At 44.2% G+C, this 26,694-nt stretch overlaps 2 protein-coding genes across 2 annotated transcripts in view; both read left to right on the forward strand.

Annotated features, from left to right (window-relative positions):
* LOC105907404 (protocadherin-16-like) overlaps positions 1-8,930 on the forward strand; it is a 94,549-nt gene extending 85,619 nt beyond the window's left edge. Inside the window, exons 14-21 of the mRNA XM_012835723.3 lie at positions 646-1,512; positions 1,762-1,875; positions 2,092-2,303; positions 2,493-2,644; positions 3,122-3,252; positions 3,472-3,758; positions 4,286-4,427; positions 4,666-8,930. Coding sequence (XP_012691177.2) covers positions 646-1,512; positions 1,762-1,875; positions 2,092-2,303; positions 2,493-2,644; positions 3,122-3,252; positions 3,472-3,758; positions 4,286-4,427; positions 4,666-7,259 — 4,499 coding nt within the window. The 3' untranslated portion in view covers positions 7,260-8,930. The remainder of the gene's footprint in view (positions 1-645; positions 1,513-1,761; positions 1,876-2,091; positions 2,304-2,492; positions 2,645-3,121; positions 3,253-3,471; positions 3,759-4,285; positions 4,428-4,665) is intronic.
* A 17,392-nt stretch (positions 8,931-26,322) lies between these two features.
* sod1 (superoxide dismutase 1, soluble) overlaps positions 26,323-26,694 on the forward strand; it is a 5,346-nt gene continuing 4,974 nt past the window's right edge. The window contains exon 1 of the mRNA XM_031571312.1: positions 26,323-26,328. Within this exon, the coding sequence (XP_031427172.1) occupies positions 26,323-26,328 (6 nt within the window). The remainder of the gene's footprint in view (positions 26,329-26,694) is intronic.

Below are 26,694 nucleotides of genomic sequence, written 5' to 3' on the forward strand. Positions count from 1 at the left end.
ACCAAAGTGTTCACTGAGGGCTTTAGATCTGACATAAGCTTACTTATTTATCCCGCAGATTTCACCTGGGATATTCACAAAGCCTTGTTTTTGAAGTAAAGATAAAAGTTGGAATAGAGAGTGTGGTTAAGCTGAGAGCTCTATGCTCTATGTAATAATATGCACTCTGGGCTCCATTGTGTTTCAGACCATGATACGCCATTCATTTAAAACAGTCACGTTTTAGTTGTGGGACTGAATGACTCAGCGCTGCCTTGCTCCAGCTTGAAATGTGAAATTCTTTATCTGCATTGTTAAGCACATGTCAAACTCTCTAGCTTGCTAGCTAATTTTATTTTGACTTTATATGACACTGTAAACATACACTGACTTAAGATTCCAGGCAGCAGGCAAGCATATGACAACTGCACAATTGGACAGCTGTTTAAAATGCAGCTTTAGTTTAGTTTATACGTAGTACTGATGACATTTGCTCAAATTTGTGCTGAAAGCATGTCAAGGAGAATATGTGGTATGCTTTTATAGTTGTGGATAAGATATATGCACACACATGTTCTGCTTTCATAAGACTCCGAGAGGTTGTTCCAGGCCACCGCCGAACCTCAAGTGAATGTCAACGTATGTCCTCTCCAATCCTCTCTGCAGCTGGCGATCCTGACAGAGACTTCCAGCTGGACAGCACCTCCGGAGCATTGTCCTCTTCTCGGGGCCTGGACCGCGAGACCCGGGCCAGCTACACTCTGGAGGTGGCGGCCCAGGACCGTGGCACGCCTCCTCTCAGCAGCGTGGCCCAAGTGCAGATCTTCGTCCTGGACGTCAACGACAACAGCCCAGTGTTCCAGAGGGCCAGCTACACGGTGGACATCCCTGAGGACACAGCTACGGGGACCCTGGTGCTGGAGGTCTCTGCCTCAGACGCGGACGACGACAGCAACGGGAAAATCATGTACTTCCTGAGCCACGAGGCTGGCGGGGCGTTCGCTATTGACCCGGACTCGGGCCACATCACCACGGCGATGCCTCTGGACCGCGAGCGTCGTAACTCATACAGCTTCCAGGTGGTCGCTGTCGACTGCTCACCAGCCGCGCCGCGCAACGCCACAGCCCAGGTGACCGTCACCATTCAGGACATCAACGATAATGCGCCATTCTTCATCCAGGATCCGCTCATCATCAACGTGTCCAGCGGGAGCGTGGCCACACATCAGGTGGTGGCCTCTATGCGTGCGGAGGACAAGGACTTCGGGGCCAACGGCTCTGTGTTCTACCGCTTTGCCAGTCCGGTGAGGGGCTTCACCATCAACTCGCTGACAGGGGAGATCCGGGCCTCGGAGGCCCTCCACACCCTCACGCAGACCCAGCGCACCCTCATCGTGGAGGCTATGGACCAGGGCAGCCCGTCCCAGTCCTCCCTGGGCGTGGTGATCATATACGTGAGGGAGCAGGACTACAGTGGCGTCCGCTTCTCCCGCGCGGCTAGAGACGTGAGCCTGCAGGAGAATGCCGCCAAAGGTCAGTCACACAACACTATCTGTGAGCTTATCCTGTATCTTAACAGTCTCCTACGTTAGAAACACAATAAAACATTGACAATTACATAAAATAATTCATGAAAGATTGATAGTGTGGATATGATTCAATATGCTATGTACCGGAGTATGTCAATATGTACCTGTTTTTCCAAGAAAATAGCATGTCTTTTCTGATGAATGTGGAGTTTGAGAGTGAAGAGTTAAGTGTAGCCCTCTCCTCCTCCGACAGGCACAGCAGTGGCTCAGGCCCAGGCTCACTTCCCAGACGGCTCCCGCAAAGGCATCAGCTACAGCATCTTCAGTGGAAACAGACAGCAGTCTTTCAGCATCAGTGCAAACACTGGTGAGCCCGCACACAGAAAGAGTCTCTGTGATATTCCTGGAAGAGGTTTCGACATGGCACTGACCAGCAGCTTTTAATTCACACAAGAAGCAGAATATTCCTGTCTGCAGATAAAATCTACTGTATCCTGCATTTTATATGTTCCCCTGCATTCATTTCATTTTTGTTATAGAGTTCATATCTCAGAATTGACCATATTCCTGCTTTTTCCTATAGGTGAGATCTGGGTTCAGAGTTCCAATGGTTTGGACTTTGAGGACACCCCTAGACTCCGCCTAGTGGTGAAGGCTGAGACTACGTCCTCCATCTCCTTCATGGCGATGAACCTCATTCTGCAGGACATCAATGACAACTTCCCGCGCTTCCAGCTGCAGAACTACGTCGCCTACATGCGTGAGGCGCAGGGCTACGACGCCCCCATTATTCAGGTCAGGCCTCCCACAGTCACCATGGAGTGTTTCCAAATTGGTTGATGTAACTGTGGTACAAACACACTTTCCAGTGTATTTAAAAGATCCGGTCAAGATATTTATCTTATCACGTACTGCTTTCCACTGTCATTCCACTCCAAACCATGTAATCACGGGAGATCATGTTAATCTTTTTTTGCCTCGCAGGTCTTGGCTGAGGATGTGGACCAGGGGCAGAATGGTCAGGTGACCTATTCTATCCAGTCTTCTAGCATGAGCGGCCTTTTCAAGATCGACCCTGTGACAGGCAGCATAACCACGGCGGCCATCATGGATCGTGAGATCTGGACCCAGACCAAGTGAGTGTGTGTGTGTGTGTGTGTGTTCTTTGTCTGGCAGAGAGCAAAGTGAAGTCATAGCTCTTTGGGGGCTTTGTTCCCCTGCTTTGTGGAATGTACCAGTCCTCCCTCCCGTGCTCCATCTCTCTCTCTCTCTCTCTCCGTGGCGTTATCGCCCCGTGTGTGATGGGCTCCGAGCCTCTCAGCTTTCCCCATGTGTTTTGATTCAGAAGTGCTCCCCTCTGCTCCGTGGACTCGCGGTGGGAGTTTCATTTCTCACATATTTTGACCTGCTGGTGGTTCAAGTTTATTTTATCAGTGTGTTCTTTTCGTCCTTTCCCTAAAAATAAATTAATTCTTTGTTTTTTCCCTTTCACTGTTTTTTTGGAAGACAGGGTAGAAAAAAAAGAAAAGGACAGTTGTAGGAGTTAAAAAAAAAAAAGAAACAGGGTCAAATTGATCCCAGTGCTCTAACCTTGGATGTGTTTCTTTGAAAAGGCTTGTTGTTACAGCGACCGACCGGGGCAGCCCGAGGTTGGTCGGCACTGCCGTCCTCACTGTGATCATCGTTGACCTCAATGACAACAGCCCCACGATCCCTCTACCTTTGGAAGTGCGCGTGCCAGAGAGTGAGTGATTTAACATGCTGCCCTTTACACAGACTGAAAACAACCTATCACTTCTTATTACCATAACCATTTCCATATCTCACTGCCTTTCACGAGCACTCTGGTTCACACATGATAGTTATCAAGCGTTATTAAGTATTCCCATTCCTCATCCCTGCTTTTCTTCACTCGTCGCCCTGTCTGAGAGAGCTATATCTGTCTGTCTCCGCCCACCCCCAGACTCCTTAATCGGCACGGAGATCACCCTGGTGACAGGAAACGACGTCGACTCTGGCCCCGCCCTGTCATACACCCTCCAGCTGGATGCCCCCTCGCAGGGGAAGTTCGGAATCCACCGCTACAATGGCCGAGTGTCCCTGACCGCTCCCCTCGACTTCGAGGAGAGGACCTGGTACACACTGACCATCCAAGCCTCGGACTCCAAACACAAGAGCGAAGCCAACCTCACCATCCTGGTGGAGGATGTGAACGATAACGTACCCACGTTCAGTCAGGATCTTTACCAGGTGAATAACAGTAGTGAGGTATCAGAGGAACGGTCCATAGAAACCCACTGAACATTTACCACATTAACTTTGCGTTTAGCCTCATTTATTTGAAACACTTCAATGAGCCTGTATGTGTGTGAGAGTTTCTTACAGTAATCATATGGGATCTGTTTTTTGTTTTGTGTCACTGTACATTTATTTGCATCACGTTTTGTTTAATGTGAGTCTACCAGAGTTCATTTATTGCTCCAGAGGTTGTAGGTTTTCCAGATATTCACACCTTATTAAATTTGATGGAATTGAATTAACCTAACGGGGTAATTTGTTCCTGTATACACAAATTCACTGTAATAAATACTTTTTTATAGTCAGTCTCAACATGAATATGACTGTTGAGGTTTTCCAGTGTGAGTAAGGAAATGACTTCACCTTTAACGAGGAGGGATTTTGAGGAAGGAAAAGAGATGAATTAGGAGGAAGACTTTTATAGGTCCTTTCCTGCTTGTTGTAAACTGTTCATGATATAAACTTTTTTTATATTCAAGGTAACCTTGCCAGAGCATTCTCCACCTGGAAGTCCTATCGTCACGGTAACGGCCACTGACCGAGACTCTGGTGAAAATGGAAAGGTCACTTACAGAGTGATGTCATCTTCAAGAGATGGCTTTTATGTCGACCCTAACAATGGTGAGATGGTTTTTGCAGCAATTTTCTCTTTCATTCTGTGTTCATATCCGGATGGCATTGTAGTTCAATGCTAGGATGAAATTTCATTAAAAAACCTACATGAATGCATCCTGATATATATGTTTTCATTGCCTGCTACTTTTATATAACAGTCAAGAGTTTGTTGATATTGTTCTAACCATTTGTGCAGTACTATTGAAATACGCACTCTCCTTCATCTGTTTACGTTTCTCCATAGGCACACTGTTCATCAACCAGAAAGCAGAGTTTGACCCCGAGCGACCCTCTGTGAATGTTGTCATTGAGGCTTGTGACGGAGGGACCCCAGCCCTGTCTTCCATCACCACGGTACAGGTTCAGCTAACAGACGTCAATGACAACGCCCCCATGTTCCACCAGTCTGAATATCGCGCAACCGTGCCTGAAGACCAGCTACCCGGAGCCACCATCTTAACTCTCGAGGCGGTGGATGGAGACATGTCACAGGAAAATTCTGGCTTCGACTTTGACATTGCCAGTGGCAACTCTGGGAACACCTTTCAGATTGAGAGCAGCGTGCGTTTCATAGAAGGGCACGGCTTCCAGACAGTGGGCACACTGATACTCGCAGAGCCACTTGACTTTGAGACCACTCCACGTTACAACCTCACCATCGTGGTGTCGGACCGTGGCGTGCCCCAGCGCAGTTCCAGCGTTCCCGCTGTGATCACCGTCAACGATGTCAACGACAACCCGCCCTTGTTCAGCCGTGCTGAGTATGCGGTGGTGCTGAACGAGGGGGCCGGGTCTGGAACAGAGGTTCTGCGCTTGACCGCCACCGACCCAGACTCTGCCCCGAATGCCGAGATCCAGTACAGCATCAGTTCGGGTGATGATATGGAGCTGTTCTTTATCGACCAGTGGACCGGAGCGCTAAGACTGCAGCAGCCTTTGGACCGAGAGAGCCGGTCCTCACATGTGATAATCGTCCAGGCGTCAGATGGCCATGGTCATTTTGCTTTGGCACCAGTCACCCTGGAAGTCAAGGACGTCAATGACAACAGGCCGTATTTCCCCATCGAGACCATAACCGCAAACATCCGGGAAAATCAACCACCTAATTCACACGTCACTGTGCTGCATGCTATCGACTACGACACTGGCATCTACGGGCAACTGAAATACTTCATGGTGGATCGGTCTGGCTTGGGAAGGGACTCCTTTCAAGTCGACCAGAGCACTGGTGAAGTGAGGACTCGTACGACCTTCGACTTTGAGAAGGTCAACTCTTTCAATTTTGTAGCAGTGGCAGTAGATGCTGGGAATAACTCAGCCACAGTCACCGTACAGGTATACGTCACAGGCGTTGACGAGTATGATCCGACGTTCACGACCACTGACTTCTCCTTTGTCGTGCCTGAGGGAGCCAAGAAGGGCCAGAGTATCGGGCAAGTACAGGCCATGGATGAAGATGGCGGGGTGGATGGCATAGTGCTCTACTCCTTTCCTAATCCCTCCCCTTACTTTGATGTGAATAAGACCACAGGGGTGGTCTTCCTCAAAATGGACAGCTCGAGTAGTCACAGCAGCTCTGGACGTTCAAAGAGGGACACCCGTTTGATGACCGTAGATATAACAGCGCACAGCCCCCTTGACACTTCTCGAGTCACCATAGCTCAGATTAGCATCGATGTCACAAACAGCAATTTTGGCCTGGCACCAGACCTCAACATCCTTTTAATCTGCATCATTGCCGCCTCTCTAGGGGTCGTGGTCATTCTAGTCATCATCGCCATCGCTCTCTACGTTGTCAAGTCCAAGCGCAGGAAGAAAGCCCAGGACACAAGCAACAGGGCTGTGGCCTCAGGCGTGGCATTGCAGAAGCTGGACGAATCCAAATCTGGGGAGAGGATCTACCACCAAACCCTGCCCGGTTATGGAGGTGATCAGGGTGGGACAGGGGGAGCGCAATACCCCCGCGGGGGCTCCCTGGACCCCTCCCACTCCAGTGGAAGAGGCTCAGCAGAGGCTGCCGAGGATGATGAAATCCGGATGATCAATGAATACCCACGCGTGGCCAGCATCACGTCTTCCATGCAGGAGCACATTTCCGCCCGAGGGCCCGACTCGGGCATCCAGCAGGATGCAGACCAGCTCTCCGACATCTCCTGCGAGCCAGGAGCCCTGGATGCCAGCCAGTGGTTTAAAGGGAAGAAACTGGGCAGTCTCAGTGGGACCCTGCTCTCTGGTCAGCTGCCCGTCTACAGGGATGAGGGAGGAGGATACCTGGGCGTGGGCAGGGGGTTAAATATCTCCCATCCGAAGGACTACGCCTTCCCCGAGGATGGGAAGCCCGCGGTGGACGGCTCTCTTACAGCCATCGTGGCCAGTGATGAGGAGTTACGGGGCAGCTACAACTGGGACTACCTCCTCAACTGGTGCCCACAGTTCCAGCCGCTAGCCAACGTCTTCACAGAGATCGCCCGGCTCAAAGATGAGACCATACCGCCCAACAACCCGCGCCGGCCCTTCCAGCCCAAGGCCAAGACCGACCCGAAGCCCCGGATAGATCCGCCACCTCTCATTACATCCGTGGCTCACCCTGGTGCTAAGTCAGTGCCGCCCAAGCCGGCCATCGGCCGGACATTCCCGCACCTGACGTCGCTGAGGCGCTCTCCTATCAGCCACGAGGGCTCCATCTCCTCAGCCGCCATGTCACCCAGTTTCTCCCCGTCACTATCACCACTGGCCGCTCGTTCGCCAGCCGTGTCCCCGTTCGGGGTGACACAGGGCCCCTCGACCTCCATGATCAGCACCACGGATCGCAGTGAGGACTCAGAGATGAGGATCTAAGACCTTACTCTGCTGCTACCGCTGCCACTGCTGCTGCCAAAGACTTTCCCTGAAAAGAACGGCACATAGAGCAAACCCTAATGTGTAATTAGGGGCACTCACGGAAGACATAAGGTGTCTGAAGTGAATGATAAAAAAGTGAGTTTGGAAGCAAAGAGAATAGGGGGCTGTCTCCCCGCCTTGTCCACCCACATTGTGACGTAGGTCTCTGATAACTCTGAAGGGTTATAAAGATTTGATACTGTTGCTGCTGTTCAATGACGATACCCTTTATCAGACCAGCCTTAGTTTTGATGTTGGAAGATATATGTGCCCTTTAGCATTGCCTCACTGGCTGGCCAGGGAGATAAGTGTGTAGTGCTCTTTTGTCTGACTGTTATTGGATTTGGGCCTGAAATCTAAGGTTACTGAGTCGGCCAAACCCTTTCTTCAAGGACACTTTGTACACTTGTACTGTTTATGCACATTTTGAAAGAAGAATGGACTTTTCGTGTTTTGATGTTCATGAACATATCTAATTGCTTTTGGTCTATCTCATTTATTTTTTTATGCAGCGTTCATTTCCGGTGCCATTACTTCCAATGAAGAGGTTTTTTCATTACATTCTATTTACGTATATGTATATTTGTATGTATGCTAGCAGCCATAGTATGTATGATGTATTAATGTATAGTTTTTAGGATTGCCGTATGATGTGTGTTTGTGAACCTTTGACATCTGTGATGTGAATGAGTGAAAACTGTGCTTTGATAATTATTTATACTGAAAATTGGGACTGTTGGGAAAGTTAGGAAACCAGAGTGCTGTATTATATCCGAAAATGTTTTTATTGGTTAAAAAAAATATACATCTTAGCAAGCCTTTTTGTAGAAAAGGTTAGACATGTAGCCGTCTAGAGAAATTCACAGAATTGTGTGTGACATTTACACGTTGCCAATGAAACACACCTGGTCTCCATGTTTCATTACTGATGGTTGGTTACATTTTTTTTTTCAGACCAGAGAGAATTGATTAGTATTGCCCTTGTGTTTTTTCTTTTCTTTTCGTAGCAGGGGCCAACCTCTCCCTCTAATCACTCGTGTCTTTTAGTGTAACGCTCTCTGAACAAAAGGCCAGTGACACATTCTAATGCGATGCCAAGGCATTGTTAAATGGTATGGCATGCATTTGGTTGTGTCCTGTTCGATTTGAGGCAGACAGTCACTGATGTCTCAGTGGGTTTTAATGATTGTCCAAGTGCAATCAGACATGCATGTTTGTAAGGACATTTTGCAAGTAACTCAAGTGTTGAAAAGTAGCAGTCTGATGTTGTTTTTGCTGTGTTTGTGCTTGTGCTCTGTTCTGGGCCAATGCAATGACAACAGCAATCAAATGTCCTCGAGTCGTCAGAGGATAGTTTGGCTGCCTCTGGTGCGTGAATAACATCACCACTGCCTCAAGGAAAACTGGCTCCCATTGGGTAGGAACTAAAGATGCAGCGACAAACATTTGGATTTGGACATTAGCAAAAATACATATTTTTGTCCTGAAGAATTGGACTGCATTGGACTCCATTTTGAGGCTTGATCAAGACCGCCTTCCTCCTGATACTTGGCAGCAGAATGATGGTAGAAATAATCTGTACATATATTTAAAGGAAGTAATAAATTTCTACTGATTTCTTTTGTCAAACTGGACTTGTGTCGTCTTCTGAACTAAAGGCCAAGGACTTGGAATGGGAATTAAAAAGCAATTAAAAGTTAAACGAAGACCAACTCCTCTGGTTCTCAGCAGAGTTTGGAAGATCAATTCAATTTGTACTTCATTACAAAGCTATTTGCCGGGACATGCTTTTTCTAGGGTGAGCTGGAATTGGCCCTCCAGGATAATCAGAGCACAGAAAACAAGGTTATGCCAGAGGATCTACTGTTGGAGTGAATCCTGATGAATGAAGTACTGAAACATTTCACACACACACACACACACACACACACACACACACACACACACACACACACACACACAAACACAGAAATACACACACACAAACACAGAAATATACACACACACACACACACATACACACACACATTCTAATATTGTGTATAGGGAGTGTGTGTGTGTGCATAAGAGTTTTCCCCAAATGTGCTGTTTATAACATTGGTAAAACTCCCAAGAATGCATATGATGACCTACTGGATAATTATAAGATGTTGTTCTCATATGGAGGGCAGGCATGTTTGTATAGCTGGGAGAGGATTTCTGCCCCACTTCTTCACCAAGAAATGGAGGAAATTTGCTAATGTTTACTTCTCATTCAAATGTTGAGCAATATCATTTGGAACTTTTAAACAGTGCTTTCAGCCAGAGAGGGAGAACAATCAAACTATCTATATTGAATCTATATTTTCTATGGATATGTAACGAGAAGGTGTATGACTGGGGTAAAATCAGTATGTTGACCTAGTTACATCAGTGGTGGTTTAAAGCTCCATACAACGTCTAATGCATGTTAGTGACCACCAGGCTTAAAGTTTCAAAGAACTGCACATAGTCGATATTGTATCTAGTCTTTTTCCTATAAATAAAGGCAATAAGCTGGAGAGGTACTTTAGAGTAAAGAATGAATATGGTTTACAATAGAACCATGTTAACCACATTACTGTAACACTCATTCTCATCTCATTCTTATCATTCTTAACCATTATTTATGCAGCAGATGAGGAGACTGATCTAACAGCAGCAACAGTGGATGATGTGTTGGCTGTGCTTTTTTTAAACTGTGCAGAAGTGGACACATAACATCTCACTTTACCCCTGCTCATAGCAGAGCCACTCGACCCCCTGCTGTGTGGCTGATGTTGGCCTGTGCCCAGCTCCCTGGATCAATGTACTGTGCTTGTCTCACAGATTTACACACAAACAGGGAAGTGAAGAGAAGAGATTCTGGCTGTGTTTCTACACTGGAACAAAATGTCTGCAAGTACATATTTAACCCCAACTTGGATTTCAGTTAGTCAGTGTTGTTCATTTAGCTCTTGTACATCTTTTGCCTTTAAAGGTACAGTCTGCAATTCTAACTACACTTTTGATGAGAAGAGATTTTGGCTGTGTTTCTACACTGGAAAAAAAATGTCTGCAAGTACATATTTAACCCCAACTTGGATTTCAGTTTGTCAGTATCGTTCATTTAGCTCTTGTACATCTGTTGCCTTTAAAGGTACAGTCTGCAATTCTAACTACACTTTTTGGCAAATTCAACTAATTGCTTCTCACAGTCCTCTAGATGTCCATGTGCGTTGCGTATGTGTGCAGTGCTGGCTCTGTTCATGGGAACAAAGAAAGTGGCCTGTACTGCTTTGCATATATTTATTATGATGTTACTACTGTAGGAATTAACAACATGTGCAGATTGTTTTTCCAAAGGTTTCTGTTTGAAAGAATGTATTAACATACAGTAATGAATGCTAATTTAATCCTTAATGTAGTTCTTGCATATTTATAATCATAGGAACAAAAAGGTGGGGTAACTGGGTAACATAAGAAAAAGTAGGCTCTTTGCTTTTTGCGGCCTTTGGAAATAGGGAATTCCAATGCCCCTTGTATGAGGGACAACAAAGAACGGTGTTTCAAAGAGTTTTGGAACAAAGAACATCTTGCATGTTGCAAACTTGTGAACTTAAAAATTGTATAATAATGGACAAATAAGTTCCTACTAGAAACAATTAGGTTTTTTTATTTGTCTCCTCCTCAAAATGTCAAAAGCTTGTGAAAGCATGTAAATTCATACTCGCTGGAATGCGCCAAACCGTAATTCCAGTGGACGCCTGCCATAACCGGTGCACTATTACAACAATGACAGCGAAATTATTTCACAATGTGATATGTGTGAGTGTATGTACATGCAATGCTGTCTGTCTGCTAGGTTGAAAAACCAAGCAGCAAATTTGGAAATGCGATTTGTATTAACGGCATGTAGACACAGTAGCACGCCACATAACTCCCTCCTCCCTCTGGAGCGCCATGTCTGTTGTTGCGGGTAAATGATCTGTGGGGTAACGGCTTAACAAACAACCTGGAATTACTCCCCGAAGTGTGAGCACAGGCTGCAGTTACTTCAGCAGTACCTAGACATACTGTAGCCATCACAATTGGACATTTCAGGACCACCTATCGTCTGTCCATGGACAGGGTGTAGAGGGTGTAGAGGGTCTAGACCTGGACACAGCAGATGGAGATGAGGGCTGAGTGCTCTAACAGCTGCTGAGATATAAAGGGTCCGGCTTAGTGCAGCTGAGGATTTGGGTTAGACACGGTGATGGGATGATGCATGCCAGCCATTCTTGATTTTTTTTAGTTTTTCTTCTGTGGAATGCACCTTCAATGATGTTGGAGAAATCTCCATTCGGAGATAAAAGTCTTCCATTAATCAAGCATCATAAATCATCAACATATTTGCAGTGGTATGGTATAAGAATTCAATGAGCGTCTCACAGAAATGCACTTAAGAGGCTGTTTAAGCAACTTCAATAAGTGGTTTCATTCCCAGACCCTCGGAAAGAAAAATATTTATTCAGCTATAGGAAAAATGCCTCTAATTAGAATGCACGTCATTAATCAAATTGCCATTCTAAATACCGGGAAGCAGGAAAACACTCTGCATGTTGTTCCAGCAGTTGACTGCCAGATTGGAGACTGGGGGGCTGCATCTGTGTCCTACAGCAGGAGAAGCTGGGCTAGCAGCGGCAGCTCTGATTGTGATGTGGGGCTTCAGTTGCTCACCCCTGTCAGGGCCAGTGGTTGAGCTCAGACTGCTGGGGCATGTGCCAGGCACACTGCCCCTTTCGCCAGGGATGTGCACAGGAGGGGGCTAAGGTTGCTCGGGCAACTGCCCGTTTGCCCTCCTCGACTGAAGTTGCCCCTCCGAAGGAAATATATATATATTTTTAAATAATATTACGGCTGCAGAACTTCATGTAGGCCTAGATAAAATAATCGCGGAATAAGCGCCCAGGGGACGGGGGCGTGGCGGCGGTGGTTAGTGAGAGTTTCAAGTGATATAGGCAAAATATGCGTCCAGGGGACGGGGGCGTGGCCGCGGCGGTTTGTGAGAGTTTCAAGTGATATAGGCAAAATATGCATCCAGGGGACGGGGGCGTGGCGGCGGCGGTGACAAACATTAACGTGTTGCCCCTTTTTTCTAGGGCAGAGCAACTGTCAATTCCTGTGCACGTCTCTGCCTTTCGCTGTCTGTCCTTAGACCCGCTTCCCCTCAGCTTCAGTCAGGACAGTCAGGGTTTCCTTCGGAGTATCTAGAAGGAGGAAAACAGATGAGAAAGACAGAAAAAGAAACATATAACTCTCTTCCTAAAAAAGTCAGTGTCAGTCATGTGCATACTAATTATTTGTGGCCCAGAAAATGTACATGTATGTCTTGTTACCTTGGGCCTTGTTACTGTTTTAGCAAGTTGGACCCATGCACTATGAAGCTAGTGCTAACTGACCATGCTAATTTGCCTTGCATGGGAAATGGCTTTGGGCTATATTCAACCATTTGTAAGTCCCCTGTGGTAGCCTGAAGTATCACAAGAAGAGGGAAAGAGTTTGTTTGCAAAAGTCAGATAACAGTTAACCTATTGAGGTGGGCTTTTTAGCTGCGCCAAAGCAGAAGTAATAACCAAAAGAAGGTTCTTTGGTCTCAAAACGTAGGTACGTTTTTATGGGCTTATGATTTATTGCTTTGACATGTCCACAAGTACATTTATTGCGTCGTGATTCACAGCAACATCTACGCTTTCAGCGTGATCCAGATGGTAGGACTGATTCCCTCGTCCGAGCAGCTAAGTGATGAGTGAAACGGAAACTTATGCATATGGTCAGGTCGAATAAAACCTTTTCCAAAGGAGTGCCATGTTGTCAACACACACAGGCAAAGCCACTACTGTCAGTAAGTGTGTTTCAGGGGTCCTTCATCCAAGGACAGACAAGTATCTGTAATTGTGCTGTTTCATTAATGAGTGGGAAAGGATTCAACAAGACTGATACCCTTTTGAAAGTTTGTTCCTCCTTTTTCTAATTTCCCCCACATTTCATGAATGGTTTCAAACGTGATGTCCTATCAAATGCCTTTTTGTTTGTTAGCAGGATTGCTGGCGTGTGTGTGTGTGTGTGCGTACGTGTGTATGTTTCATTAGTGTGTATTTTTGGATTCGCATCCATAAAAATGGCTTCTGAAAGTGACTCAGTGACTATATCTATCCTTCTGTCAGCTCTTTTCCCTCACTTCCAGCCAGGCTCCTGACAGGAAAGTTGCGTGACTCGCAAGAGAGGTGGAGAGAAAACAGTCTTCAGAAACCTGTTGGCTCACAATTGCCTACTAACTATTTTCAGTCCACTTGCACTTTTATTTTTTAAGGTAGGGTTGAAAAATGACAGGAGAAAGGAGCCAGAGAGGCACATTGGGGTCTGTTTCTCATTTATACCGGCCAGTCTTACAATAGAGCCTAACAGAGGGCCGAGGGCTGAGAGGAAAAGAGTGAAAGTGTGTGTGAGAGAGAGAGAGAGATAGAGAAGTGTGTTTGGGGGTTTGTTAGAGAAAAAGAGTGTGAGTGAACGTGAGAAAGAGAGAGAAGTGTGTTGGGGGGGGGGGGGGGGGGGGGGGGGGTCAGAGTGAGAGTGTGAGAGTGAGGGAAGGGGAGATGCTCCATAGGCTAATACTCCAAGCCTTTTTCAGTTATAGCTGAACTAGCCTGCTTCATATTAGTTGAACAGTTGTTTGTGTGCAATTTACAATTTTTTTCTCCTTTCTACCATTTTTCCATATTTGCATCATCGCCGGAAAGATCAAATTCTGTGTTTCTTTTGACAATTTGGGAACATCTATTGTTTTGACCAGCCGGTCAGGAAGGGTGGTCCAGCTATTTATTTCTTCCTCTCACACCCACTGCAAGCCTAACACAGAAATAGCCTACGTGGGTATGGAGCACTGTGACAAATGAGTCTGCAGCTATTTTCGAGTGCACGTTATTCACTCTTACTAGTTGAGTCAAGCAAGGGCTCAAATACATTTGGCACCATTTTGTTTCATTTTTGTGTACTGCAAAGAGCTTTTTCAGACAACGTTTATATATATATCAAAGCCATCACTGTACTCTTAGTCTTATGTGTATTTCAGCTTAGTTGGTGTCATTTTGTCACACTTATGGATGGACACCTTAGAGGGAAAAAAGTAAGAAGTTTCATAATGCATTACATTCGATCTATTGATAAATGCATGAATTGTCCTTTGATTTCAGATGCCTTTAGGGACCAAAATGCAATATACAATATTGACAGTATTGATTTGTACCATTTTGTATCCATATTTATTTCTCATACTACTGTAGTTTTTTGTTTATTTTCTTTGTTTATTTTTTAACCTAATTTTAACATCACACCTATATCCAGGTAAAATAGAAAACCTTTAATTTGTCATTGTAAAGTATTACTACCACTAAATAAGAGAAGGCAAAGCAGGAATTTCTTTTTTTTATCCAATGATATTTACTATTACTCAGTAGTAGTTTCACAAATTTCACATTTGTAATATTATTACATTTAACAGTTGAAGTCATGACGTCATGACAAGATTTCACTGGCACAGTATAACCAACAGTTCATAGTCATCAGAATATGTATGATCATGCATGGACTGCATTTTAATCTGGGCGCATTCACTACTCCCATGAAGAGGATCACAATGAGCTCTTGCAGAGGAAAGGGTGTGTAACTATTGGGCACGAGCGTCTGAGGTACTGGCACGGTCCTGTGGCCTCTCTAGACTCATGTGCTCTGTCCGGCTTTGTGAACTCACACCTGGGGCTGGTTGATGCAGTGCGACTGACTCCATTTTGGCTCTCGTCTGAATGGGTTCCCCTAACCGTTTTTTCTGGAAACGCTCAGGGCTCTTCGAGTTCTGATTTATGTTTCGGTGCGTGCTGCTGGAGGGTGTGGGATGGGTGACTCCACTTTGTGCGGAGTTGAGCACAGCAGAGCGCTGCCAAGACATTAAGGAGTCTGGGGTGGAAGTTAGTGAGGGGTTTTATTGGACGCGTCAGTTTGCCACTAAAGCTGGGGAGAAGGTGCTTGGATGGCACTCAGATGGACCACGCAAAGGAAAGTTGGGTTCATGTGCGGACCGACTCCTCTGGCCTCTTTCATTCAGTCGCTCCGGTTAAGTGTTTTATTTGAATTGACTCACAATCTGAGTTTTGGTTCTGTTTTCAGACAGACTGACAGTTTGTCAGTAGATGTTTTCAATATGCTGTCAGTGGGGATAATGTGGGAAAAAAATATTTTTGGTTGCGATTGAAGTTTTCTTATTTTTTTCTTCTTTGGGAGTACTCTGCAGTTTGAAATAAATTCACGTTCATCACTTGCTTCAGTAGCCTTGACAGGACTGATGAAAACAGCTTTGTTCCTCATTCAGCAAGATAAGAACACAGGGAAACAGAACTGCTCGCCATATTTCTTTCATCTGATTACATGCTTTCAGGCATACAGTTTATCACAAACAAATCTTATCTCCAACTGGCAAACAAGCATCTGAGTGGAAAGATTTGGAAGCCTATTGAAGTAGAGAACTCAATGTACTATCTGCAATAAATAGTTTTCTTCCAGCATCATTTTCCAATCTAGTGTGGTTGTCTCCAGTACGCTCTGCAGTGTTCCCCCCCAAGTGTGCTAGCATGACAGTGCCCCATGCAAAGGTCAAAGGTCAGTGCCCTTAGCTGTCAAGCGAATGCCAAACTTTATCCACGGCAAGACGTCTTAGATAAAAAATAATCTGAACGTGCATTCAGTTCTGATTAGATTAGCATGAAATGTGGTGCTGTTTGGGCAGTTACATACATGTTAGCTCTGGCAGTGCATCTAAACAGAGCACAGCTAAGCCCTGAAGCCAGTAACGAGGTCAAGCCATCACGGTCCCCACAATTATTTTCTTTTGCAAGAAATGATGACAGGTTTCTCATGACAATGTACATTAACATTTTAATCTTGACAACCCATTTTACATGGCCATTTAATGCGGTATGAGTTTAGAGAAGATGCATAAGGTGCTGGTTCAGAGACAGAGCATATACAGCACTTTGTTTCTCTCATAGCATCATGTCCTAACTCCAGATATAGCATGAGCAAGCCCCATTGAAACATAATGTGGCTCATTTAGTCTCTGATCAGCATTTACAATGGGAAAGAAAGCATAAGGAATTTGGCCCATCAAGTCTACATAGAAGTTAAATGGAACTGAATAAAGAATTCTGCTTAGAATATTCCTCATACCATTGTAAGTGATGTCTGTTTTTCATGGGAACTGTAAAATGTTCTTTGCATCCTTCTTGTTCAATCTGCATTGTGGATTTGGTTGATTTCAGGAAGCAATTATGAATAAATTGGGGCCATTTAAGATGTTTGAATCATATGGTGTGTTGCTAAAGAATAACAAGGAACACGAATTTGAACTAAGCAGCCATCAGTACAACGCCTAATTATTATCATTCCAAAGAACAATAAATTATTCCCGATAACAGCACAGAAAAGTGATGCAGTAATACAATACGCATCTCTGGAGGAAAGCATTGGGCCTGACAGGAGGAGCTTTCTGCACTTCCCTAAGTAGGAACTTCTCCTGCTTCACTTTTATTAAGTCTGACTTTAGCGATCCCCTGCCCAACTCCTAAGATCACTGCAGGCTATGGACTCCACTGTACAGAACCTGCTTTGCATCAAAATGCCCCGGGCTTTAGACCTAAATATACTTGTATTTATAATCATGAGTAGCGCTCCATTTCACTTTGAAAAAGCTGAGATTTAGAAACAGGCCTCTCTGTGTGTCATTCATATTTTTGCTCCTGCTTGATTTGATTTGGTTTGTTATTACACGGGGCTGTTTCATTCTTGCCTATTTTAAGCTGCAGTGTCTTTTTCAATATGGGATCTACCATTCATTTGACGGAGATTTTTAGTTGTAGTATGGAGCTTCCTTTCCTAAAATGTACAACTGCCTCAGACACAAAAATATTGGTACTTCCAGTATCCACCAAACTCCTAAGCCGTCTTATTTATCTATAACTGTAATAAATAATGCCATTACTGTTAACTCAGGGTAGAAATCCTACTGATTATCTCGAAGGAGTCAACCTCACATGTTTGGCAGTACTGCAGACTGAACAGATTACATTATCCTTAAATTAAGAGTAGACTTGCCTATAGTCTGGCTGTCATGTTGTTTTTGAACTCCTGCCTGGTTTCCTCGCGCTGCCAGACACTAAGAGAGAAGAAGAGCAGCAGCCAGAAGCTTTTGATATCAGATAATTTCTTCTTCTGGGTGAGAGGAACAACTCTACTTCTTTTACTTCATCCTTTTTCCCCCCTTTTTTTTCTTTCACATAAGTTCAGATAAAGGCAATGGGAAGGATTAGGGAGATGGTGAAGTGGAGATGCTGAGAATAATCCTTAAAGTGAGGAGCGCTGGGCTGGGTCACATGAGTGGAGAAAAAAAAAAAGAAAAGCTGGCTGACTGAACTACTTTTTTCACCCCTCGGCTCACAGTGTGGCGCAAGAGTCGTGAGCCTGCCAGGATCCTTGCTGAATTTAAGACACTCTCTCACAGTAGCCTCAGATGATTTAATATACTGTATGTTGTCTTTTTTTAAAGGAAGGCAAAAAAAAAACAAAAAAAAATATTCTGTAGTCTAGGGAACAATGCCTTTTAAGGAGAGACGTATATTTTCCTGCCATTAGCGCCAATGAGAAATGGTGTCGGCTGAGTGGAGCTGACAGAGGGTGCCCTCTCTCAGGGCCCACTGAGGGGACACAGGCTTGGCGCAGAGGCGGGCATTGGCAACGCTAGACGGGACCTGACAGCACTTATCACCACCTCAGGACTTATGAAGACCCGCGCCTGAGAGTGGTAAGGAAGGGGTTGCGATGTCCATACGGAGGGGCTTTAGGTGTGGAGGTGTATCCGCAGGGGTAATTAAATCAAGGTGGGAATCTGCTTGCTGTCTGCCCGCCTCAACAACGGGGCGCTGGAGGGAAACAGGAGTGGCATGTCTTGAGTCATTAGCGTCCAGGCAGAGTACATTCACACCTTCCTAGTTTGGTTGATGAGAGCAGCGCCCAGTGTATGCTGAATGGAGAGCTTACTGCAGCTCTCTGCTAAAATGGTTCCAGCTGTTTTAAAAAAGGGCTTGGGATTATTTTTCCCCTAACTGAATAGCAACTATGGTTTTTGCGTTGTAATATTGTTTTATGCATCCAATCTATAGTTGACGTCCTTAACAATATTAAAATTACGGTCGAGGCAGGGTGTGGTTTGCTCCTTTTAGAAAAGAAAATTATTGATGTAGTGTCACAAACACTGTAAAAAATTCCTGCTTTTCAACAAGAGTTAATGACACAATGTCATGTCATAGAATATCCCCAGGGTTAAAACCCACATCCTTCAGGGGTCCTTCCCATGACCGATCAACTGTTTCTAGGGGAATAAATCACACTTAACCTCTTTTGCATCGCTTACAGGCTCCGCTGGTGGAACCGGCGGAATGGTGCCATCCAGCCAACCGCACAAGCGCCCAGTCACAACCTCAGTTCCGGGCCGCGGAGGAGACGCTGGTCCCATCCAATAATTGGGACCTCAAAGCCATGCGGAGTTGGACAGGAGTCAGGGGGGAACAAATCAGCGTCTGCCGTGGCTTCGCCTTCAAACGCTGAGTCACGACAGCTGCTGGCTGAGGCTGAGTCAGAGATAGAGGTAATTACTCTGCCTCGCCTCAGCTCGCCTCGGGGCCTCGCACATGTCACTGGGGCTCTGAGCAGCGCACCCGAGACGAGCAGGACAAAAATAAGGCTCTTGTGGTTTGGTGTGCGAGACTGCGAGGCAAGCACAAGGCAAGGAAACGGCTGTCTCTCTTATTATCATAATTCTCCTCATCAAAGAATACAAAACATCCTGTGACACAAATTAATGGATGGAGCCTGAATCTAATCGTTTCAGCAAGCTGTGGAATTGGCCGGGGCGACTGCGACTTTTGCTAATGTTAACGCTTCTTTGAAAAAGAATGCAATGTGCTTTATGAACACAAAGGGTACGGTTAAAAATGTTTTTACTTGGAAAGTGTTCAAGTTTCAAATCTTTTTATGTATGGCAAATGCCCTCAATGAGTCTGTTTGGCTAGTCTGGATATCTCACATGAGACTTCTTTTACACTAGTGACTTTATAGCTTAAGTGAGCAATTCACCTTCGGTCTGTGGTAATGCCACATGTTATACATGAATGATAGAGAGCATTTAGACAAAAAGACAACACTGGTCTGTTACCTCAAAATACTCATAAAGTTATATGGTTCTTAATGTGCCTACAGAGTGGCATAATTTGATTCATGTATTTCCCAGAAGTGAAGTTACAAACTAAGATCAGATTACCACTCCGCTGACTGGGTGAAGTCAGTACAAATTTGAAATAGGCCAATCATACGAGCCCCTTTGCCACAAAAAAGCGAAAAAACTGGAGCACCAAATGTCAAGAAGTAGAACACTGCCATATAATTCAGTGTTCTGTGTCTTGAAAATATGTCTAAAATATTAGCTCAAAGCTGTATTTTTCAAACTATATATTCACCGGTTTATGGCTGCACTCATCTCCTCTCTCTTGAAGCAGTTCTAAGCCGAGGCATTGGCAGAAATCGAGCTTGTTGTATTATAGGCCATTGGAGAATGGAGTTATAAATCCCATGCAACATTAACCATAGTCTGCTGCTCTGTCCCAGTGAGCCTGTGTATGTAAAATCTACAATGAATGGACTTCCAATCTAAAATACTGCCTTGGCAAGGAAGCTGTTGTATTCCTCCACTTATTCCATTCCATTGTATTATATTATGATGATATGTAATATATAATCATTATATGGAGAGGGAATTGCTTAACGATTCTTCACACAAGGAAAGTTCCAGTAGCGTGTTCAAAACAAAACAAAACAAGCACTACCATGAGCGTGAACAAGCTAGCACAGCATGATTTACATAAGAAAGAATTTGCTAGTGGGTAGATTAATGCAAATAACCCTCTTATCGACATTAACTTGTTACATCAAATGTGTAATGATGTAGTTAACATGTGAGACTTCATTTGAACTTGGTAGTTGTGGATGTGGAGACCTTACTATTGAGGTTGACAGAATGGACGAGTGAAGGTCTACAGGGGACCTTCTCACGTCTCAGGGCTCTTTTTGCAGGGTAAGTGGCCCGGGCCGTACGCGAAAGAGTCTTCCACTCAAAGCAAACATGGTAATCGTTCAGGGCCAGTCATGGATGACAACGCTGTCACCACCAATAACCAGGGAACTGGTAATTAAGAGATCAAGTGTACTGGGCTGTCGGGGAGTTAGACGGATGAGGGGGTGCACAAGTCCCCCCCCCCCCCCAATCCTCTGCAATGTCAGAGAGCATCAGACAAGAACAAGCCCCCCCACCCCACCCCACCCCCCACCCCCCTCTGCTTTAGGAGTCTGAGGTTTACAGGAAACAGCACACATCCATAATAATGCCAGAGTTTCTCCCACTCTCAACGTCTCCTTGTCCCTTTTTTCCTCCCCTTGTCATGGCTGTATTTTACTTAGGTTGAATAAATCCCATTGGGGACAGCTCTCCTCACTCATCTGATGACATTTTCTTTGAGTTTTGCTCTCCAAAATAGCACCAAACAGTCCCTGGGCTGTGTCAGGGGGCAATAGGTTCGTGGCAAAGGGGTTGTTGAATGAAAAGTGACAACAGCGACCACAGAAAAAGCACCAAGCGTGGAGATGCTGAGACTGGGACGAATGAGAACCAATCACACACATGGCAGAGGATATTTTTCAATGCCCCCATTATATTGAAATGGGTGGAATGGAAGACTCTATTTTATTTGAGCAGAAATAAAGTGTAATTGAGTTGTATGCACTGATGGTTTTAGAGTGTATAAGTGGCAACATATGTGTACAAGCACATATGCCTACTAATGCTTTTTTGCAGTGAAGTCTGTTATGGTGTTTTTAATTAACTTTAAGTGCTACTGATATGTAACACTACAGACAATGGTAAGTGAAATATAAATAAGGGGAGATTTTGCAGACAAACACAGGAGTAGTAGCCAAGGAAGTAATGGGACTGTATGAGAGTGGGTCAGGGCCCTTAGGATTTTATTGTTTAAATAAATGAAAAAGATGGGTTAAAGAACACTAAAATAGACATTTAGAGCTAAAATGCTTTAAATGACAGGTCTCGCAGAACTCTAGCATGGCAGGTTGTGGCTTTCAAAGATCTAGAATATGGTGGGGGTTCATGTAATCATCACAGCATTCACTGATTAACTCAGTAGAACAAAGCTCATATCCACAAAAACCCACAAGACCTTAATAGGCTTTCAGTGCATATTCAGAATGATCAGTTAATATATACTTTCTCTCTCTAACAGTTCCATGACACATTCCACTCAAATTAATATATTTTCAATTATTATTATTTGTATTCACTGGGTAAAGCAACATAATGTTTTTGCTGTTTTTAAAGATATGTTTTGTAGGTAGGTAGATTCATTTAGGTGTGCATGGTCAAGTAAAGAGGAGTTACGTACATGGGTTACTCATTCACTATATAGTTTATTGGTCCACACCCAAAACACTATGAAAAATGTAAAAATGACAGTCACAGCACAATGACAATGCTGAGAAATACTCCTGCGGAATCATTAGCCAGCCAGCTTTTACCAGTGTCTGCTGTGCTAGGTTTGGTGTTTGCGATGAAAGGCCGAAAGTCTGCAATTAAAATATTTCACTTGACTTTCTTCCCGTCTACTGGATAACAGAGAATGCTGGTGTCAGAACAGGCTGAATAACAGTTGAAATGAAACAACACTGTCTGTCCCTGACGAGCTCTTGGCTGAGGAGGGGCTCGGTCAGCGGTGTGTTTTCACACTTGTGCTTCATTCCATGCTCCCCCCCCTCACTTCCCTCCTCCTCCCCCATGTGAGTTCTGGTTTGAGGGAAAATAATACGTTTTGTGGTTGAAAAAAACCTCAGACAACCAAAATACCATGAAATGCAGCATGGCACTCATTTGAATACAGAATACTGTTACACAACCCAAGAGGAAGAGGGAGAAAATTAAACTCAAGAGATTGTGTGAGGAATTGGGAGAAAAGTTTGCTTAACCGTTTAGCAACAGCTTTCTAACATTTGACTTTACTTATGTACTTCATTGACATTTTTCTTTAATAACTTGGCATGGCAACCTTAACTGTACTTCACACAGGGATACATTATGTCTATGGATGTACAAACTGAAGGGGCGAGATTATACAGACATTACGTGAAATGGTAAAGAATAAAAAGTAGCATATAGATTCATTTCCTTCTCTAAATAAATGACATACAATTAATTAAATAAATCATGACAGTATAATTTTAATTAGGACCTGCTGTAACCTGTACAGCGATGAATATTGCCCTGCACTGGACTCAAAACCTGCAGCCTTGGGCATGGGAAGAGGGCGCTGACAAGGAGACTAAAATCAACATGTGCTTGCATCTGTCACTTTCACATTTCTCAAGGCACGGGGAGTGAGGTTTACTCACCTCACGGCTCTGTTCACCTGCCCAGCATTGCACTGGTGAAAACGAATGAACAGACCTGCTGATAGAAATGTTACTGTCTCTACCAGGAAGGCGTTTGGTAGACTCTAGTTTAATATAAATTTGCTTATCTCTATGAATAAATTCACTGGCACGTGTCTTGTCCTTAGATTAGTCTTTTATGAGATTTCAGGTAAAAGTAGAAATAAAAAGTCCTTGTGTGCTCCAATGGGAAGAAAATGTCCTAATGCTTCCTGCTTGGAAACTTGTACATTTCATCAAAGGCAAAGGGCTGAAATGATGACAATGACAAAATCTCTTTCCATCCAATATGGAGTGGTGCAATGAAACAGCATACTGTAATCCTCCGGGGGAATTAAACCAACCTGCACACAGTTAAACCCTCTAAATTTTAGCAATCCAGCAGCCCGGGTTCAATCCCTGACTCTAATCTGGCAACATGTGAAAATAATACTATCGGTACACCATAGATTTACACGGATGCCAGAGTTAAAATAACATCAGTGTTGCTAACTTCACTGTTGCTGCTGGTTTTGGCAGATGTCTGGTCAAGTCTGAGGACACAAAATGTGCCTATTTCAGGCATGTGTTTTACCACTTCAGCATTTCTATTTAGCCTTTGAATTTTCAGTTTTCTATTTGCTGACCCGCTAGGTGTCTTTTCATGTTGAGGTTTAGGTGGTGAAAAAGAGGTTTAGGTGGTGAAGAAGTCCTTCTTCCTGTACTGACAGTTTGGTTCGTGCCTTGTAGTGTAACTTACTAGATCAACGATTTTCCTGCCTTATGACATCGCCCCCCTTGCTGCACCATTATATTATTTTAAGGTAATGTCACCCATCACCAGGAAAGGGGGCCTTTGATATGCTACAGAATCCAGTGCAAAGTGCTGTCAGCAGGCAAAAGGAAGAACAGACCAAACTCTACTGAACACAGACACAGGTGTGTGACGTATATTTCTTCACTTCACATTGGAGATGTACATTTTGACTCATAAAACGTTGATTTGGCTCCTGAATATTTAGGGTTTAGGAGCCAATGGCTTCTAAGGATTATTTTTTTTTGTCTGAAGCCCTAAGGTACAACTAGCACTGATAAGGTTTCAAACTCTACTTTAGCTCCGTAGTTACAATGCTAACTAAAGTAGGAATCTAATAAAGACAACAGTATTTTTAATGTATTAACAGGCGTATATATCTTATATCTATGATATGTAACCAGCTAGCAATTGGCGCTACTGCTGAAAGAGGAAACTTGCTGAAATATGTCTGGGCCCCCTTCTGAAATTATGGTATTGCTTGCCAATTGATGCACCCACTATACTTTCTCTTGAGCACTTCCTCCATTTGAATGAGTCCACTTACATCACTAGTCTGTGTTTTCACTATCTGTAAATGATGACTGTTTCTGTTTTATGATCCACATGGTTATTCACATGTTTATGTGCAGTCCCATACCCTTCCCTAGCCAAGTCCAATGAAAAGACTGTTCTGCATTAACGTTTTTATTAATCATCTATCTGGTTTGCAAAGGAGTTGTGATGTTTAGCCTCAGAACCAGTAAATGAGTGGCAACTGCCACTAGCCTCGCACTGCTGTTTCTTGTATTTGTTTTAGAAATTTGGAGAGCAACTATATACAAACCTGTGCTGTTGGTGTGAATTTTATTTGTGTTATTTCTGTTTAGGGTTCAGGATTAGGGCAGGCACTTTCCATATGCTCCATAGCAGGGACATTGGGAAATAAACGGGTATACTTTATCTTTGTATGTGCTCTGAGGAGAACTGGTCTTTAAGGGGTATTGTTCTGTTCTGTATCTTCGACTGCTGACAGGGAGGAATTTGGGGTTCATAAAACAATACAATATTTTTCATTATTTGTCATTTGAACAGAATTAAAAAATGACTCACTCCTGACACTAACACATTACTGATATTGAAGGTCATTATAGCCCATTTCATGAGTTACAAATTGTAAACGTTTTGAAGAGGAAGTTTATTAACATAGTTACCGTTCCATATAATCCTCATAGCTTTTAGTGATACAAATAGAACACAATAAAGCAGGACACACTTCAGATTTCTGCGTCTCTCAATGTTTATTGTATTAATAAATAATATAGATACAACACAAAGAGCAGTAAATCACTGATGTTTAAAGCCTTTTGCTATTATGGATGATCAACATTGACATTAAAGTGATTTTGCAGAAAGGGTAAACAATCCCCCTACCATGCCCTTTGACCTGCTGATGTCAGAGAGCGCAGCGATGCTTGGGGGACCGATGAAGAAGCCCCCTTCTGCCCCGTGGAAGGGAGGACAGGGCAATTAGTCTCCATCTCTGTGTCACTGAGCCAGACCCCAAGCAATCTGTCAAAGACGGCTCTGTTTGCATTTGCAGACGGCCAACGCTGATTGCATCTCTATTTACAGTCTGTTACAAATACAACAGAGTATTTCCTAACTGTCCGTGGGCAGTGAGTGGTTTCTCCGCATGCCTGTGTATTACTTCTGATTGACTCCCCAGGGAGCCATTTCTCCCCCACTCTGCCAGGAGATGAACAATTGAGTGACATCCTATCTATTCAAACACTGGCCACAGTGAATTAATTGCATTTCATCCTACACGGCCCTCCACTGTTATACACTCAGCACTTCAGCAGAGAAAAAATGTTCCCTCTCCCATGTGCTTGCACAGCAATGCTGAAGCTTTTCCAGGAGAGGCAGATAAGGGGAAACTGGAGCCAGCGCTGTGAGTAAACTTTTTTTTGTGCCGTTGCTGTTTAGTACAAATCTACTGCAAGGGATTACTGGAATGCTAATGACAGATAAACTCGGCCGCGTCCAGCCAATGTTATGCAAATCTGTTCTTTCTCCATCACCATTGTTCTATATTTAACCGAACTACATCGTTGGACCCCATCATACCTGGCCGGGGCTGGTGTGTAAATACTAACTGCATAACATCTGCATTACTCTGTGTCATGTTTAGCCTCAGTGAGGAGGCAATTGGTTTCCATGCTCTAACCTTGGTGCTCTTGCAATGGCCTCAATGCAAGGAAATCTTGTTTGTGCTCGAAAAAAAGCTGGGCCGTGGAGATCTGGACTGATCCCAAAGAACCAAGAGCAGTACAAACAAGAGCAGAACACTTCTAGTGGAAACTATTCCAGGCTGCAGTCCCATCTGCTTTCGCTTTAGCGGCTGATTCCACACCTAAATAAGGATCCCTCCTGAACAGTTTTATTGCCCTGCTTCCCTTGTTCTGCACATATAACTTTTGGGGGTTTTATTTTGCTGTGACTGTGAGGCTACAGGGGAAACTCAGATGTGAGTGTACTGCTCCACACTTCACATTACTCAGAGTCACCCAGCGCTGAAAAAAAACCAGAGCATCTGACCACTCAGGTAGAACGGTCATGCTTGTAGGTTTCATTGTTGCACAGATTTGTTTACATGACTCTCTCTCCCTCTCCCTCACTCGCCCGTTATTTTACTGGTTTACAGCAGATAATGTATAACCATTGAAGAGCATTCTCTGCAACCCTCTACTCTAGAAACTGAAAATAAGGCGTTCTTCTTTCAAACACTGTGTGCTGGACTTTACACTTTATTTGGAAGGAATCTCCCATGGAAGCACAATTAAGTGGACCCACTGACAGACAGAAAAGTAAACAAAAGTTTAGCAATCAGGATACAGATGTTCATGCTAATGAGGTGTCATCAAACGGAACGATATTATACAGGGCCCTCATTCTACACCCACTCAAAAAATACTATACCTATTTGGG

This window comes from Clupea harengus, chromosome 8, assembly GCF_900700415.2.
Source record: "Clupea harengus chromosome 8, Ch_v2.0.2, whole genome shotgun sequence".
In the NCBI taxonomy this organism is placed as follows: Eukaryota; Metazoa; Chordata; class Actinopteri; order Clupeiformes; family Clupeidae; genus Clupea; species Clupea harengus.